We start from the raw sequence: 16293 nt of genomic DNA, 5'->3' as shown, positions 1-16293 counted from the left end.
AGGCCTGCTGCCAGAGCGTCCTTGATGTAGGTATCCATAGCAGCTCGTTCGGGAGGAGATAGGGAAAAGATCCGACCCCTGGGGGGGCAGGCCTCAAAAGATAATAAAAAAGAAATAAACAAGACCAAAAACAGAGTACCACAAGAGCGTCCAACTGGGGCAACAAATGTTCACAGCATCACTGGGGCTGGGTGCCAACATTCAAACACAGAGCAAAGAACTGAGGAAAACTAAGGGTTTAAATACAATCAAGAGAAACGAGGCACAGGTGCAAATAATAACTGGGAACAAGGGAAAACAAAAGGGTCAAAAAGCACAATGGGGGCATCTAGTGACCAAAACTGGAACAACCCTGGCCAAATCCTGACAGATAGTGGACATATTGTAAAGGTGTGTTCATGTTGCCTGGCTACCCAGACTCCTTGGCTGACCAAACGCTACACCATGCCTTTGGACATTAGTTTAGCGAACGACAGAGCAGCGGAATAATTTTGTAACAGTAATGCTACTGCTTTTACTGCAGCTGTGCTAACCATGGTACAGGTGAGTCTTTTCAAACCACCCTTTGTCAAGTTTTTCTAGTGGCCACTAGGGGGTAGCGAGGTGGTCACTGTGCCAAAGGGAAACAAGTGGATGACCCTGTGGTGATGTCACAAATTAAAAAAGCTTAATCACAGGGACAAAATAGAAAGAAAGAGCTAAATGGCAGTTGCTTTTGAAAATAACTGTTCTAGGTTTATTCAAGAGAGAGAGAAAATAAGGATTAGGCTAGGAGTCAGAAGGATAGGGCAGAGAGAGAGTGTGAAGGAGGGGGAGGGAGGAGTGGTTTGTTCATACTTAGTGGCTGTACAGTATATATAACTCAGTTGTTTAGCCTGACAGTGCAGTGAATGAGAAGAGAGTGAGGGAGAAAGGGAGACAGACTTTCTCTCTGTGTATGAATTACAGAGAAAGCAGCAGAAAATCATATAATCTTTTACAGGACTGGGTTTTTCTATTGGATTACAAACAAGAAGAGAGATTTTCACAGAATACACATACAAGGTAAAATGGATTACCTCTTTCCCTCTCTCTGAGCCAGATCAGACAGGTGCAGGATTCACATAATTATCTAAAAAATGTAACAAACATTTTGGAAGTAGGTTTGATGGTAAACAACTAAATAAATAAAGCTAGTTAGATTTCCTTGGCTATGCTAGTTTTGATATAATGTGATTGTAATTAGCATTTACTGTGACTAGTTTCAGTTATGTTCAGTCTTCCTAATCAGATTCTTAGGAAAGTTTGTTTTCAGAATTTGACCAGTTGTCTAGTTAAATAAAGGGTTAATAAAAAAAGATTAAAAAAACTAGGATTTAACCCACATATAATACTACAAAATTAGACTTGATATGTGGAAAATGTCTGAAAGTGTAGTGTACATCTTATGTATTCTAGATACTAAGATTATTGTTCATTTTGTCTTTGGACTGTGTCTCCTGTTTTAAACCAAGGGAGGTTTGTGTGACACCTGTAAAATAAATGGTTGCTTTGTTTAGTGTATCCTTGAGTTGAGAATAAAAGTAAACAGAACTCAAGGACTCCATGACACACTCTTAGAACTCTCTAGAAATACCTCACTCCATTGAAATGCTTTTAGACTGATACCGACTGTGAGTGATTGAGTTATCTAGTGGGTTGTGAAACAATGTTTCAAAGTTCAGCTGATCCTATTTGTCTATATGTGAAGAGAGGTGAGAGAGAAAAGAGAGTTGGTGTGTGTGTCTATGCGTGTGCGTGTGTGTGTGTGGGTGTGTTTGCTTGCGTGCATGTGTTTGTTTGTCTGGCTGTCTCAGCACAGGTGAATGATACTGCCCAGGTGAGATGAAACCAGGGTGTGTTGTGCTTGTTCAGTGTTCTACCCTCATGACTCCATACAATATGAGGCAGACAGGCAGCCGGCAATGGACTCTGGAAGTTGTTGAGCAGCTGGTTCTAGGGCACTGCATCCCTCTGATTTGCAGTCATTATGGGTTATAATAACTGTGGAATGTCTATAAGTTGGTTGTGCGATGAGGCTTTTCTGTTTTACTGTGCTGGAGGGATCAACAGCAAGGCTACAGCTGATAACAGTACTGTGCCATTCTGTATGTCTGAGGCGCTACCGTGGAACCAAAGCAAGGCTGACTACAGTACTGTGTCATTCTGTATGTCTGAGGCGCTACAATGGAACCAAAGCAAGGCTGACTACAGTACTGTGTTATTCTGTATGACTGAGGCGCTACCATGGAACCAAAGCAAGGCTGACTACAGTACTGTGTTATTCTGTATGTCTGAGGCGCTACCATGGAACCAAAGCAAGGCTGACTACAGTACTGTGTTATTCTGTATGTCTGAGGCGCTACCATGGAACCAAAGCAAGGCTGACTACAGTACTGTGTTATTCTGTATGTCTGAGGCGCTACCATGGAACCAAAGCAAGGCTGACTACAGTACTGTGTTATTCTGTATGTCTGAGGCGCTACCATGGAACCAAAGCAAGGCTGACTACAGTACTGTGTTATTCTGTATGTCTGAGGCGCTACCATGGAACCAAAGCAAGGCTGACTACAGTACTGTGTTATTCTGTATGTCTGAGGCGCTACCATGGAACCAAAGCAAGGCTGACTACAGTACTATGTTATTCTGTATGTCTGAGGCGCTACCATGGAACCAAAGCAAGGCTGACTACAGTACTGTGTTATTCTGTATGTCTGAGGCGCTACCATGGAACCAAAGCAAGGCTGACTACAGTACTGTGTTATTCTGTATGTCTGAGGCGCTACCATGGAACCAAAGCAAGGCTGACTACAGTACTGTGTTATTCTGTATGTCTGAGGCGCTACCATGGAACCAAAGCAAGGCTGACTACAGTACTGTGTTATTCTGTATGTCTGAGGCGCTACCATGGAACCAAAGCAAGGCTGACTACAGTACTGTGTTATTCTGTATGTCTGAGGCGCTACCATGGAACCAAAGCAAGGCTGACTACAGTACTGTGTTATTCTGTATGTCTGAGGCGCTACCATGGAACCAAAGCAAGGCTGACTACAGTACTCCTGTATGTGACATGACACCATTTGCCCTTAATAAGGTAATTCTGGTCACATGTCCATTTACAGTACATAGACTTGACCTGTGATTTGGTGATGGTGTGGATGGTGTTTAGTCATGGTGTTGATGGTGGGGTTAATGGTAGTTGGTGATGGTGTTTGGTCATGGTGTTGATGGTGGGGTTAATGGTAGTTGGTGATGGTATTGATGGTGGGGTTAATGGTAGTTGGTCATGGTATTGATGGTGGGGTTAATGGTAGTTGGTCATGATGTTGATGGTGGGGTAAATGGTAGTTGGTGATGGTGTTAATGGTAGTTGGTCATGGTGTTAATGGTAGTTGGTCATGGTATTGCTGGTGGTGTTAATGGTAGTTGGTCATGGTATTGATGGTGGTGTTACTGGTAGTTGGTGATGGTGTTGATGCTGGTGTTAATGGTAGTTGGTGATGGTGTTTGGTCATGGTGTTGATGGTAGTGTTGATGATACAATCACACACAATAAGATGTGGCTAGGGGCCATTGTTTGTCCGTCCCATGGCTGTGCAGAGAGTGTGAGTTCACACACCAGCCAAAAAGGTGTGGTCAAGATTCTCTCCATGTCGGAGTGGCATTGACTAAAATACAATAATATAGAATACAGTATAAACATATGAAATGAGTAAAACAGTATATTCATAAACATTATTAAAGTGACCAGGGATTCTTTGTCTATGTACAGTGCCTTTGGAAAGTATTCCGACTCCTTGACTTTTTCCACATTTTGCACATAGAGCATTATTCTAAAATTGATCAATTAAATAAAAATCCTCATCAATCTACACACAATACTCCATAATGACAAAGCAAAAACATTTTTTTTAAACATTTTTGCAAATGTATTAAAAATACAAAACAGAAATACCTTATTTTAAAAGTAAATGGAATTGATAAAATGTACTTAAGTATCACAAGTAAAAGTATAAACCATTTCAAATTGCTTATATTAAACAAACCAGAAGGCCTGATTATTATATATAGTTTTATTGATGGATAGCCAGGGACACACTGCAACACTCAGACATAAATGACAAATGAAGCATTTGTGTTTAGTGAGTTCGCCAGATGAGAGGCAGTAGGGATGACCAGTGATGTTCTCTTGATAAGTGTGTGAATTGGACCATTTTCCTGTCAAAATGTAATGAGTCCTTTTGGGTGTTAGGGAAGTAAAAGTTGGCTAAAATATAAATAGTAAAGTACAGATACCACCAAAAACTACTTAAGTAGTATTTTTTACTTAAGTACTTTACACCACTGCTCATTAGTTACACCAGTGAAGGCAGATGTGCCTGGATTTGAAATGTATCATCTGTTGTTGTCTGCTTGATGTACAGCAGTGTCTCATTAGATTTAACAGAGAAATCATTAAGGTAATGAGATCCCAGAAATGTTCCATACGCACAAAAAACACTAATTTATTTACATCTCTGTCGGTGAGCATTTCTCCTTTGCCAAGATAATCCATCCACCTGAGAGGTGTGGCATATCAAGAAGCTGATTAAACAACATGATCATTACACAGGTGCACCTTGTGCTGCGGACAACAAAAGGCCACACTAAAATGTGCAGTTATGTCACAAAACACAATGCTACAAATATCTGAAGTTTTAAGGGAGTGTGCAATTGGCATGCTGACTGCAGGAATGTCCACCAGAGCTGTTGTCATAGAACTGAATGTTCATAGTACGCAAGTATGAACACCATGGGACCATGCAGCCGTCACATTGCTCAGGAAGGAGACGCGTTCTGTCTCCTAGAGATGAACGTATTTTGGTGAGAAAAGTGCTAGTCAATCCCAGAACAACAGGAAAAAGATCTTGTGAAGATGCTTGAGGAAATGGGTACAAAAGTATCTGTATCCACAGTAAATGAGTCCTATATTGACATAACCTGAAAGGCCACTCAGTAAGAAAGAAGCCACTGCTCCAAAACTGCCATAAAAAAATCCAGACTACGGTTTGCAACTGCACATGGGGACAAAGATTGTACTTTTTGGAGAAATGTCCTCTGGTCTGTTAAAACAAAAATAGAACTGTTTGGCCATAATGACCATCGTTATGTTTGGAGTAAAAAGGGGGCGGCTTGCAAGCCGAAGAACATCATCCCAACCGTAAATCACGGGGGTGGCAGCATCATGTTGTGGGGGTGCTTTGCTGCAGGAGGGACTGGTGCACTTCACAAAATAGATGGCTACATGATGAAGGAAAATTATGTGAATATATTGAAGCAACATCTCAAGACATTAGTCAGGAAGTTAAAGCTTGGTCGCAAATGGGTCTTCCAAATGGACAATGACCCTAAGTATACTTCCAAAGTTGTGGCAAAATGTCTTAAGGACAACAAAGTCAAAGTATTGGAGTGGCCATCACAAAGCCCCGACCTCAATCCTATAGAAAATCTGTGGGCAGAACTGAAAAAGTTTGTGCGAGCAAGGAGGCCTACAGACCTGACTCAGTTACACCAGCTCTGTCAGGAGGAATGGGCCAAAATTCACCCAACTTATTGTGGGAAGCTTGTGGAAGGCTACGTTTGACCCAAGTTAAACAATTTAAAGGCAATGCTACCAAATACTAATTGAGTGTATGGGAACGTTTGACCCCATGGAAATGTGATGAAATAAATAAAAGCTGAAATAAATCATTCTCTACTATTATTCTGACATTTCACATTCTTAAAATAAAGTGGTCATCCTAACTGACCTAAGACAGGGAATTTTTACTCTGATTAAATGTCAGGAATTGTGAAAAACTGAGTTTAAATGTATTTGGCTAAGGTGTATGTAAACTTCCGACTTCAACTGTATATAGTACATGTGTAGAACAGGAAAGAGAGAGGCGTGGTCTGTAGGACAGGATAGAGAGGTGTGGTTTGTAGGACATGATAGAGAGAGGCTTGTTTGTAGGACAGGATAGAAAGAGGCCTGGTCTGTAGGACAGGATAGAGAGGGAGGCCTGGTTTGTAGGACAGGATAGAGAGAGGTGTGGTCTGTAGGACAGGGTAGAGAGAAAGGCGTGGTTTGTAGGACAAGATAGAGAGAGAGGCCTGGTTTGTAGGACAGGATAGAGAGATGTGTGGTTTGTAGGACAGGATAGAGAGAGAGGCCTGGTTTGTAGGACAGGATAGAGAGAGAGGCCTGGTCTGTAGGACAGGATAGAGAGGCGTGGTTTTTAGGACAGGCTAGAGAGAGAAAGAGGCATGCCCTTTGGGACATTTCCTGAAGATTGACAAATTAGCTCTGACAGACAGCAGGAAGTTTGTTTCCATGATGACGTGATGGCTTTATATTCTCATGTTGATGATAATTATGTCACAACCCCCCTTTTGGACTGAGCGGTGGTGGAATGTCCCTTTTTTAATAAACAGTGAAGTATTGCATTGAGTGCTATTTTAGTGTGGCCGCATCGAACAACGTATTATGCAAAGAGACCCCAGAGAGCCATATTTATAGCAGGCTTACAGGCTTTGTCCCAAATGTAACCCTATTCTCTACATAGTGCACTACTTTTGACCAGGGCTGCACCCTATTCCCTATAAAGTGTACTACTTCCTATGGTCCCTGGTCAAAAGTAGTGCACTTTATAGGGAAAAGGGTGTCATTTGGGACAATGACACAGTCTAGTAATGTCTCAGACCTGAAACCATTGAAATACAGTAACAGTATTGGGCAGTTCAATCTTTGCAGCTTTACCTTTCTCTTCATCATAGTGAAGTATAGATTTGCACGGTTCAAATTCAAATACAGTAGAACATTCTGTGAATGCTATAGAGTTCTTTGAAGAGTAGCGTGAGGATTTGTGGAGAGGTCCCTTAAAATCTTGACCTAACCTGTTAGATGTAAACGCCCCATCTGTTTTGGAGTATGTGTAACAGTATATTTTTAGACCGTCCCCTCGCCCATACCCGGGCGCGAACCAGGGACCTTCTGCACACATCAACAGTCACCCTCGAAGCATCGCTCCACAAAAGCCGCGGCCCTTGTAGAGCAAGGGGAACTACTACTTCAAGGTCTCAGAGCAAGTGACGTCACTGATTGAAACGCTATTTAGCGCCCACGCTAACTAAGCTAGCCGTTTCACATCCGTTACACTCACCCCCCTTTTGACCTTCCTCCTTTTTCCGCAGCAACCAGTAATCCTTGTATGAGCTGAAAGTTTAGAGGGACGGCCAGGTCTTGGTAGATTTGCAGTGGTCTGATACTCCTTCCATTTCAATATTATCGCTTGCACAGTGCTCCTTGGGATGTTTAAAGCTTGGGAAATCTTTTTGTATCCAAATCCGGCTTTAAACTTCTTCACAACAGTATATCGGACCTGCCTGGTGTGTTCCTTGTTCTTCATGATGCTCTCTGCGCTTTTAACGGACCTCTGAGACTATCACAGTACGGAGACTTGATTACACACAGGTGGATTGTATTTATCATCATTAGTAATTTAGGTCAACATTGGATCATTCAGAGATCCTCACTGAACTTCTGGAGAGAGTTTGCTGCACTGAAAGTAAAGGGGCTGAATAATTTTGCACGCCCAATTTTTCAGTTTTTGATTTGTTAAAAAAGTTTGAAATATCCAATAAATGTTGTTCCACTTCATGATTGTGTCCCACTTGTTGTTGATTCTTCACAAAAAAATACAGTTTTATATCTTTATGTTTGAAGCCTGAAATGTGGCAAAAGGTCGCAAAGTTCAAGGGGGCCGAATACTTTCGCAAGGCACTGTATCTCACTTGTTGATCTCTAAGCAGGACTAGGCCTGTCATCTTATTCAAATCAAATTTATTTATATAGCCCTTCGTACATCAGCTGATATCTCAAAGTGCTGTACAGAAACCCAGCCTAAAACCCCAAACAGCAAGCAATGCAGATGTAGAAGCACGGTGGCTAGGAAAAACTCCCTAGAAAGGCCAGAACCTAGGAAGAAACCTAGAGAGGAACCAGGCTATGAGGGGTGGCCAGTCCTCTTCTGGCTGTGCCGGTTGGAGATTATAACAGAACATGGCCAAGATGTTCAAATGTTCATAAATTACCAGCATGGTCAAATAATAATAATCACAGGCAGAACAGTTGAAACTGGAGCAGCAGCACGGCCAGGTGGACTGGGGACAGCAAGGAGTCATCATGCCAGGTAGTCCTGAGGCATGGTCCTAGGGCTCAGGTCCCCCGAGATAGAGAAAGAAAGAGAGAATTAGAGAGAGCATACATAAATTCACACAGGACACCGGATAAGACAGGAGAAGTACTCCAGATATAACAAACTGACCCTATCCCCCCGACACATAAACTACTGCAGCATAAATACTGGAGGCTGAGACAGGAGGGGTCAGGAGACACTCTGGCCCCATCCGATGACACCCCCGGACAGGGCCAAACAGGAAGGATATAACCCCACCCACTTTGCCAAAGCACAGCCCCCACACCACTAGAGGGATATCTTCAACCACCAGCTTACCATCCTGAGACAAGGCCGAGTATAGCCCACAAAGATCTCCGCCACGGCACAACCCAAGGGGGGGGGGGCGCCAACCCAGACAGGAAGATCACATCAGTGACTCAACCCACTCAAGTGACGCACCCCTCCTAGGAATGGCATGAAAGAGCACCAGTAAGCCAGTGACTCAGCCCCTGTAATAGAATGAATCTATTAGGATTTTGACAAATGTCTGACCTGACACTCTATCAGTGTCTACATAATTTATGACCTGCTCATAGCATCCTAACAGATGTTCTTCTTTGTCCCTTCTGTCAGGGTAGAAATGAAGCTTCTAGCGGCCATAGCAGTGGTGCTCCTCCTGGTGGTGGCGGAGAGTATGGCGGCCAGAGGCACATCCAGGAGGACCAAGAGGGAGCTGATGAGCCCGCTGCACATGGGGGGAATCAGGGACCCGTTTGGGTCGTACTGCGAGCGGAGAGGGGGCTGCTGCCCGGGCCGGGATGACCAGTGTACGGTGCCCTACCTGGACACCATCTGTTACTGTGACCTGTTCTGTAACCGAACCATCTCAGACTGCTGCCCTGACTTCTGGGGCCACTGTCTGGGCATCTCACCCCCTTTCATTGGTAAGTGAGAGGGTGTGTGTGGGGAGGAGGGTGTGTGGCGGCGGGGGGGGGGGTCGTATGGTGTGTGCGTGTGTGCCTGCCACTTAAGATTCAAACAGAAAGGCCCAGTACAGTGGAGACCTGTAGAGTAGCCAAAGTATACAGGTCCCACACTGAGTGTATGGGACTACTGAATGAATGGCAACTACCAACTGCTAATCCTACGCACAGGCAAAGTTATGTTTCAACTGTCACAGTACATTAGGTAGGAGGTCCCATTGGCCTGTGAAACCTTAGCACACTGTGGTAAAATATAATATTATTTGTCACATGCTTCACAAACAACAGGTGTAGTCTAACAGGGAAGTGCTTACGGACGCTTCCCAAAAATGCAGAAAGAAAAAAAGAGAAATCTTATTTTTCTATTAACTCAAAGAATAAATACACAATGAGTAACGACTTGGCTATATACATAGAGGACCAGTTACCTAGTCGATGTGCAGGGGTACGAGGTAATTTAGGTAGATGTGTACATATAGGTAGGGATAAAGTGACTAGTTAACAGGATAGAAAATAGACAGTAGCAGCAGTGTATGTGATGAGTCAAAAGAGATTAGTGGGATCACTTTCTCTGCTTTCACAGTATAAACATGCTTCACCTACACTATAACTCTGCTAGTCGTTGTGGAGGTGTAAAATGTTCTGCTGGCAGCAGGGCCCAACCTGAGAAGAGACCAGGAACAGTAGTCTTCTTATTAGTCTGAGACAGATGGAGGGGGAGGTCGGAGGTCAGGAGAAAGAATGCACACTATGCAGAGAGAGGGAGAGATAGGCGACGGGAACGGGACAGGAAGTAGGGACAGGTCGAGGTAGGTATGTGCTCGCTAGATGACAGGGAGGTTGCGTTTCCCAAAGAGAGACATAAACACACCTTAGCCTGTGGGAGACGGGGGAAAGAGAAAGGAGTGACACCTTCATTTCTCACTCTCTCTACCTCACTTGCTCTTTCCCATCTCTCAGCTCACCTTATCAGACAAACTGTAGGATAAATTCCAAAACCATTTCATTCAAATCATACACTCACCCCACTTTTGACCTCCTCCTTTTCCACAACAACCAGTGATCCGGGTCAACAGCATCAATGTAACAGTATAGCTTCCGCCCCTCTCCTCGCCCCAACCTGGGCTCGAATCAGGGACCTTCTGCACACATCAACAACAGCCTCCCACGAAGCATCGTTACCCATCGCGCCACAAAAGCTGCGGCTCTTGCAGAGCAAGGTTAACAACTACTTCAAGGTCTCAGAGCGAGTAACGTCACCGATTGAAACGCTATTAGCGTGCACCCCGCTAACTAGCTAGCCATTTCACATCGGTTACACTAGTTCCCACTCCACAGAACCATTAGCTCAAGTTAAGGGTTAGGTTTAGGGTTAGGTTCACCTCTCCTAGTTCCCACTACACAGAACCATTAGCTCAAGTTAAGGGTTAGGGTTAGGTCATCTCTCATAGATCGCACTCCACAGAACCATTAGCTCAAGTTAAGGGTTAGGGTTAGGTCATCTCTCATAGATCGCACTCCACAGAACCATTAGCTCAAGTTAAAGGGTTAGGGTTAGGTCATCTCTCATAGATCGCACTCCACAGAACCATTAGCTCAAGTTAAAGGGTTAGGGTTAGGTCATCTCTCATAGATCGCACTCCACAGAACCATTAGCTCAAGTTAAGGGTTAGGGTTAGGTTTAGGGTTAGGTTCACCTCTCCTAGTTCCCACTCCACAGAACCATTAGCTCAAGTTAAGGGTTAGGGTTAGGTTTAGGGTTAGGTTCACCTCTCCTAGTTCCCACTCCACAGAACCATTATGGAGTAGTGATGGAGTTAAGAAGAGTTTCTCGATACACTCGTGAGTTAATATACTGTAAGAAACATAATAAAGAAATCCCCATCAAAATCCATTCAGTTTAAGCTGGAGATAGCTGCGTCTCAATCGACCACATCTGCCGATGTCGGCCCACCGTATCTGCAGCTACGACTGTGTTTGTCAGACTATGAGACATCCCGAAAATGGTTATTCTCACGAAAACGTCTGTAGTGTCATGGGACTCGTCTGAAGTCGGTAACGCTGATGTGCCAAGTGTCTGTACTGTGGCGTCTGAAACCGTGTAGGCTACAAACCAATATGTTGCTCTACGTGCCCCGGGACTCGTCTGAAGGTAACCCATACAAACCAATGTGTTGCTCTACGTGCCCCGGGACTCGTCTGAAGGTAACCCATACAAACCAATATGTTGCTCTACGTGCCCCGGGACTCGTCTGAAGGTAACCCATACAAACCAATATGTTGCTCTACGTGCCCCGGGACTCGTCTGAAGGTAACCCATACAAACCAATATGTTGCTCTACGTGCCCCGGGACTCGTCTGAAGGTAACCCATACAAACCAATATGTTGCTCTACATGCCCCCGGGACTCGTCTGAAGGTAACCCATTCAAACCAATATGTTGCTCTACGTGCCCCGGGACTCGTCTGAAGGTAACCCATACAAACCAATATGTTGCTCTACGTGCCCCGGGACTCGTCTGAAGTTAACCCATACAAACCAATATGTTGCTCTACGTGCCCCGGGACTCGTCTGAAGGTAACCCATACAAACCAATGTGTTGCTCTACGTGCCCCGGGACTCGTCTGAAGGTAACCCATACAAACCAATATGTTGCTCTACGTGCCCCGGGACTCGTCTGAAGGTAACCCATACAAACCAATATGTTGCTCTACGTGCCCCGGGACTCGTCTGAAGGTAACCCATACAAACCAATATGTTGCTCTACGTGCCCCGGGACTCGTCTGAAGGTAACCCATACAAACCAATATGTTGCTCTACGTGCCCCGGGACTCGTCTGAAGGTAACCCATACAAACCAATATGTTGCTCTACGTGCCCCGGGACTCGTCTGAAGGTAACCCATACAATCCAATATGTTGCTCTACGTGCCCCGGGACTCGTCTGAAGGTAACCCATACAAACCAATATGTTGCTCTACGTGCCCCGGGACTCGTCTGAAGGTAACCCATACAAACCAATATGTTGCTCTACGTGCCCCGGGACTCGTCTGAAGGTAACCCATACAAACCAATATGTTGCTCTACGTGCCCCGGGACTCGTCTGAAGGTAACCCATACAAACCAATATGTTGCTCTACGTGCCCCGGGACTCGTCTGAAGGTAACCCATACAAACCAATATGTTGCTCTACGTGCCCCGGGACTCGTCTGAAGGTAACCCATACAAACCAATATGTTGCTCTACGTGCCCCGGGACTCGTCTGAAGGTAACCCATACAAACCAATATGTTGCTCTACGTGCCCCCGGGACTCGTCTGAAGGTAACCCATACAAACTAATATGTTGCTCTACGTGCCCCGGGACTCGTCTGAAGGTAACCCATACAAACCAATATGTTGCTCTACGTGCCCCGGGACTTGTCTGAAGGTAACCCATACAAACCAATATGTTGCTCTACGTGCCCCGGGACTCGTCTGAAGGTAACCCATACAAACCAATATGTTGCTCTACGTGCCCCGGGACTCGTCTGAAGGTAACCCATACAAACCAATATGTTGCTCTACGTGCCCCGGGACTCGTCTGAAGGTAACCCATACAAACCAATATGTTGCTCTACGTGCCCCGGGACTCGTCTGAAGGTAACCCATACAAACCAATATGTTGCTCTACGTGCCCCGGGACTCGTCTGAAGGTAACCCATACAAACCAATATGTTGCTCTACGTGCCCCGGGACTCGTCTGAAGGTAACCCATACAAACCAATATGTTGCTCTACGTGCCCCGGGACTCGTCTGAAGGTAACCCATACAAACCAATATGTTGCTCTACGTGCCCCGGGACTCGTCTGAAGGTAACCCATACAAACCAATATGTTGCTCTACGTGCCCCGGGACTCGTCTGAAGGTAACCCATACAAACCAATGTGTTGCTCTACGTGCCCCGGGACTCGTCTGAAGGTAACCCATACAAACCAATATGTTGCTCTATGTGCCCCGGGACTCGTCTGAAGGTAACCCATACAAACCAATATGTTGCTCTACGAGCCCCGGAACTTGTCAGAAGGTAACCCATACAAACCAATATGTTGCTCTACGTGCCCCGGGACTCGTCTGAAGGTAACCCATACAAATCAATGTGTTGCTCTACGTGCCCCGGGACTCATCTGAAGTTAACCCATACAAACCAATGTGTTGCTCTACGTGCCCCGGGACTCGTCTGAAGGTAACCCATACAAACCAATATGTTGCTCTACGTGCCCCGGGACTCGTCTGAAGGTAACCCATACAAATCAATGTGTTGCTCTACGTGCCCCGGGACTTGTCTGAAGGTAACCCATACAAACCAATATGTTGCTCTACGTGCCCCGGGACTCGTCTGAAGGTAACCCATACAAACCAATATGTTGCTCTACGTGCCCCGGGACTCGTCTGAAGGTAACCCATACAAATCAATGTGTTGCTCTACGTGCCCCGGGACTTGTCTGAAGGTAACCCATACAAACCAATATGTTGCTCTACGTGCCCCGGGACTCGTCTGAAGGTAACCCATACAAACCAATATGTTGCTCTACGTGCCCCGGGACTTGTCTGAAGGTAACCCATACAAACCAATATGTTGCTCTACGTGCCCCGGGACTCGTCTGAAGGTAACCCATACAAACCAATATGTTGCTCTACGTGCCCCGGGACTTGTCTGAAGGTAACCCATACAAATCAATGGAAGTATGGAGATCGTTTTGTGCCAACAAAAATAACGGGTTAAATATGTGTCCCAAAAAAATACAATATTTTCAGAGCTTTCTTATGTCTCCTAGATATAGGACAAACACTTCAAAACCTTTTGTTAACTCTCTCACTACACGTCACAGCCAGGGTCTTACTGTTAACTCTCTCACTACACGTCACAGTCAGGGTGTTACTGTTAACTCTCTCACTACACACCTCACAGCCAGGGTGTTACTGTTAACTCTCTCACTACACACCTCACAGCCAGGGTGTTACTGTTAACTCTCTCACTACACACCTCACAGCCAGGGTCTTACTGTTAACTCTCTCACTACACACCTCACAGCCAGGGTGTTACTGTTAACTCTCTCACTACACGTCACAGTCAGGGTGTTACTGTTAACTCTCTCACTACACACCTCACAGCCAGGATGTTACTGTTAACTCTCTCACTACACACCTCACAGCCAGGGTGTTACTGTTAACTCTCTCACTACACACCTCACAGCCAGGGTCTTACTGTTAACTCTCTCACTACACCCCTCACAGCCAGGGTGTTACTGTTAACTCTCTCACTACACACTCTGTGTGTGGTGTGTGTTTGTGGACACGTGGGTGCCTGCATGGCTGGTAGCTTGGGTGCTTTCCCTCTCCTGCTGGCGTTTGAGCACGCCCGTGTGTGCCCCTCATGCCTGCGTGCCTTTGTAGTCTGTGTGTCTGTGTGTGGAGTGTGTAGTGTCGTGTTAATGATCCATGGTATCACCATCTTAAAACAATTCCATATGTTAGCTCCCTGCCACCCCAACGGCTTAGACTTTTAGAGTTAATCAGACAGACAGACAGACAGACAGAAAGACAGACAGACAGACAGACAGACAGACAGACAGACAGCTGAAGGAGGAGTAGCTTCTGGAGTGTTACAGTGTTACTACCATAAATCACACAGCAGTCTCCTGCAGGGCCCAACACAGCGTTGGCTTCTGACCCTCCTCCTACACAAGGGGAGTGTTAGAGGGAAGAGGTCAGCAGAGATGGTGTAGATATCTGTCCCAGCCAGTCTAGGACTTCAACTGAACATTGGAATGACCCTGTAAACCTTTGAAAATGACAAAAGACATTGGAAAGGAAATAGTGCTGAGAAAACGTGGAAAAAAGGACCATGAGGATAATACATGGATTATACGTTTTGGATTCAAACTCCACGGAATGTCTAATCCTATACTGATGAGGTCTAGATGGAATTTAAATTGACCCCATCCTCGGAGGCCACACGGGTGTGTGTGGTTTTGTCTTTGCCCAGTGAGGGGTGGGATGTGTGAGGTAGAGTGGCGCCCCTGTCCCCTGGAACCCCCTGGAGGTGGCAGGGTTTTCATTAAGTGTGTGTATAATTAAGCTTGTTAAGGCATGATGAGGACCTGTTAGCCCTGGGACACAGAGGACAGAAGCCAACAGGACATTCCAACAGAAGATTAGTGCAGCTCAGGGTTCCCCAAACCCCACACACACTACTACACACCTCACAGCCAGGGTGTTACTGTTAACTCTCTCACTACACACCTCACAGCCAGGGTGTTACTGTTAACTCTCTCACTACACACCTCACAGCCAGGGTGTTACTGTTAACTCCCTCACTACACCTCACAGCCAGGGTGTTACTGTTAACTCTCTCACTACACCTCACAGCCAGGGTGTTACTGTCAACTCTCTCACTACACACCTCACAGCCAGGGTGTTACTGTTAACTCTCTCACTACACACCTCACAGCCAGGGTGTTACTGTTAACTCTCCCACTACACCTCACAGCCAGGGTGTTACTGTTAACTCTCTCAATACACACCTGCGTGCCTTTGTGTGTCTGTAGTGTGGAGTGTGTGTCTGTGTCTGGAGTGTAGAGTGTGTGTCTGTGTCTAGAGTGTCTGTGTCTGGAGTGTGTGTCTGTGTCTGGAGTGTAGAGTGTGTGTCTGTGTCTGGGGTGTAGAGTGTGTGTCTGTATCTGGAGTGTCTGGAGTGTAGAGTGTGTCTGGAGTGTCTGTGTCTGTAGTGCGGAGTGTGTGTCTGTGTCTGTGAGTGTGGAGTGTGTATGTGTGTGTCTGTGAAAATGTATCCACTCATTACTAAAATTAAATTTTAAAAAGTGTGTGTAGTGTAGAGTGTGTGGAGTGTGTGTTTGTAGTGCGGAGTGTGTGTGTCTGTAGTGTAGAGAGTGTGTGGAGTGTGTGTTTGTAGTGCGGAGTGTGTGTGTCTGTAGTGTAGAGAGTGTGTGAAGTGTGTGTTTGCAGTGCGGAGTGTGTGTGTGTGTAGTGTAGAGTGTGTGGATGTGTGTTGTAGAGTGTGTTTGTGTGTGTAGTGTGGAATGTGTATTGTAGAGT

The 16293-nt window shown here is 45.4% G+C and overlaps 1 protein-coding gene across 2 annotated transcripts in view; it reads left to right on the top strand.

Moving 5' to 3' along the window:
* Positions 1 to 844: 844 nt before the first annotated feature.
* Positions 845 to 16293, top strand: part of LOC110487989 (tubulointerstitial nephritis antigen-like) — a 63182-nt gene continuing 47733 nt past the window's right edge. Inside the window, exons 1-2 of one of the 2 annotated variants that reach the window (XM_036971735.1) lie at positions 845 to 1044; positions 8855 to 9160. In XM_036971735.1, the coding sequence (XP_036827630.1) occupies positions 8857 to 9160 (304 nt within the window). In that variant the 5' untranslated portion in view covers positions 845 to 1044; positions 8855 to 8856. Of the gene's footprint in view, positions 1045 to 8849; positions 9161 to 16293 lie in introns of both variants that reach the window. The other variant, XM_036971734.1, reaches the window with a different exon arrangement.

Source organism: Oncorhynchus mykiss, chromosome 32 (genome assembly GCF_013265735.2).
Source record: "Oncorhynchus mykiss isolate Arlee chromosome 32, USDA_OmykA_1.1, whole genome shotgun sequence".
Classification (NCBI taxonomy): Eukaryota; Metazoa; Chordata; class Actinopteri; order Salmoniformes; family Salmonidae; genus Oncorhynchus; species Oncorhynchus mykiss.
This window is presented reverse-complemented; position numbering and strand designations above follow the sequence as displayed.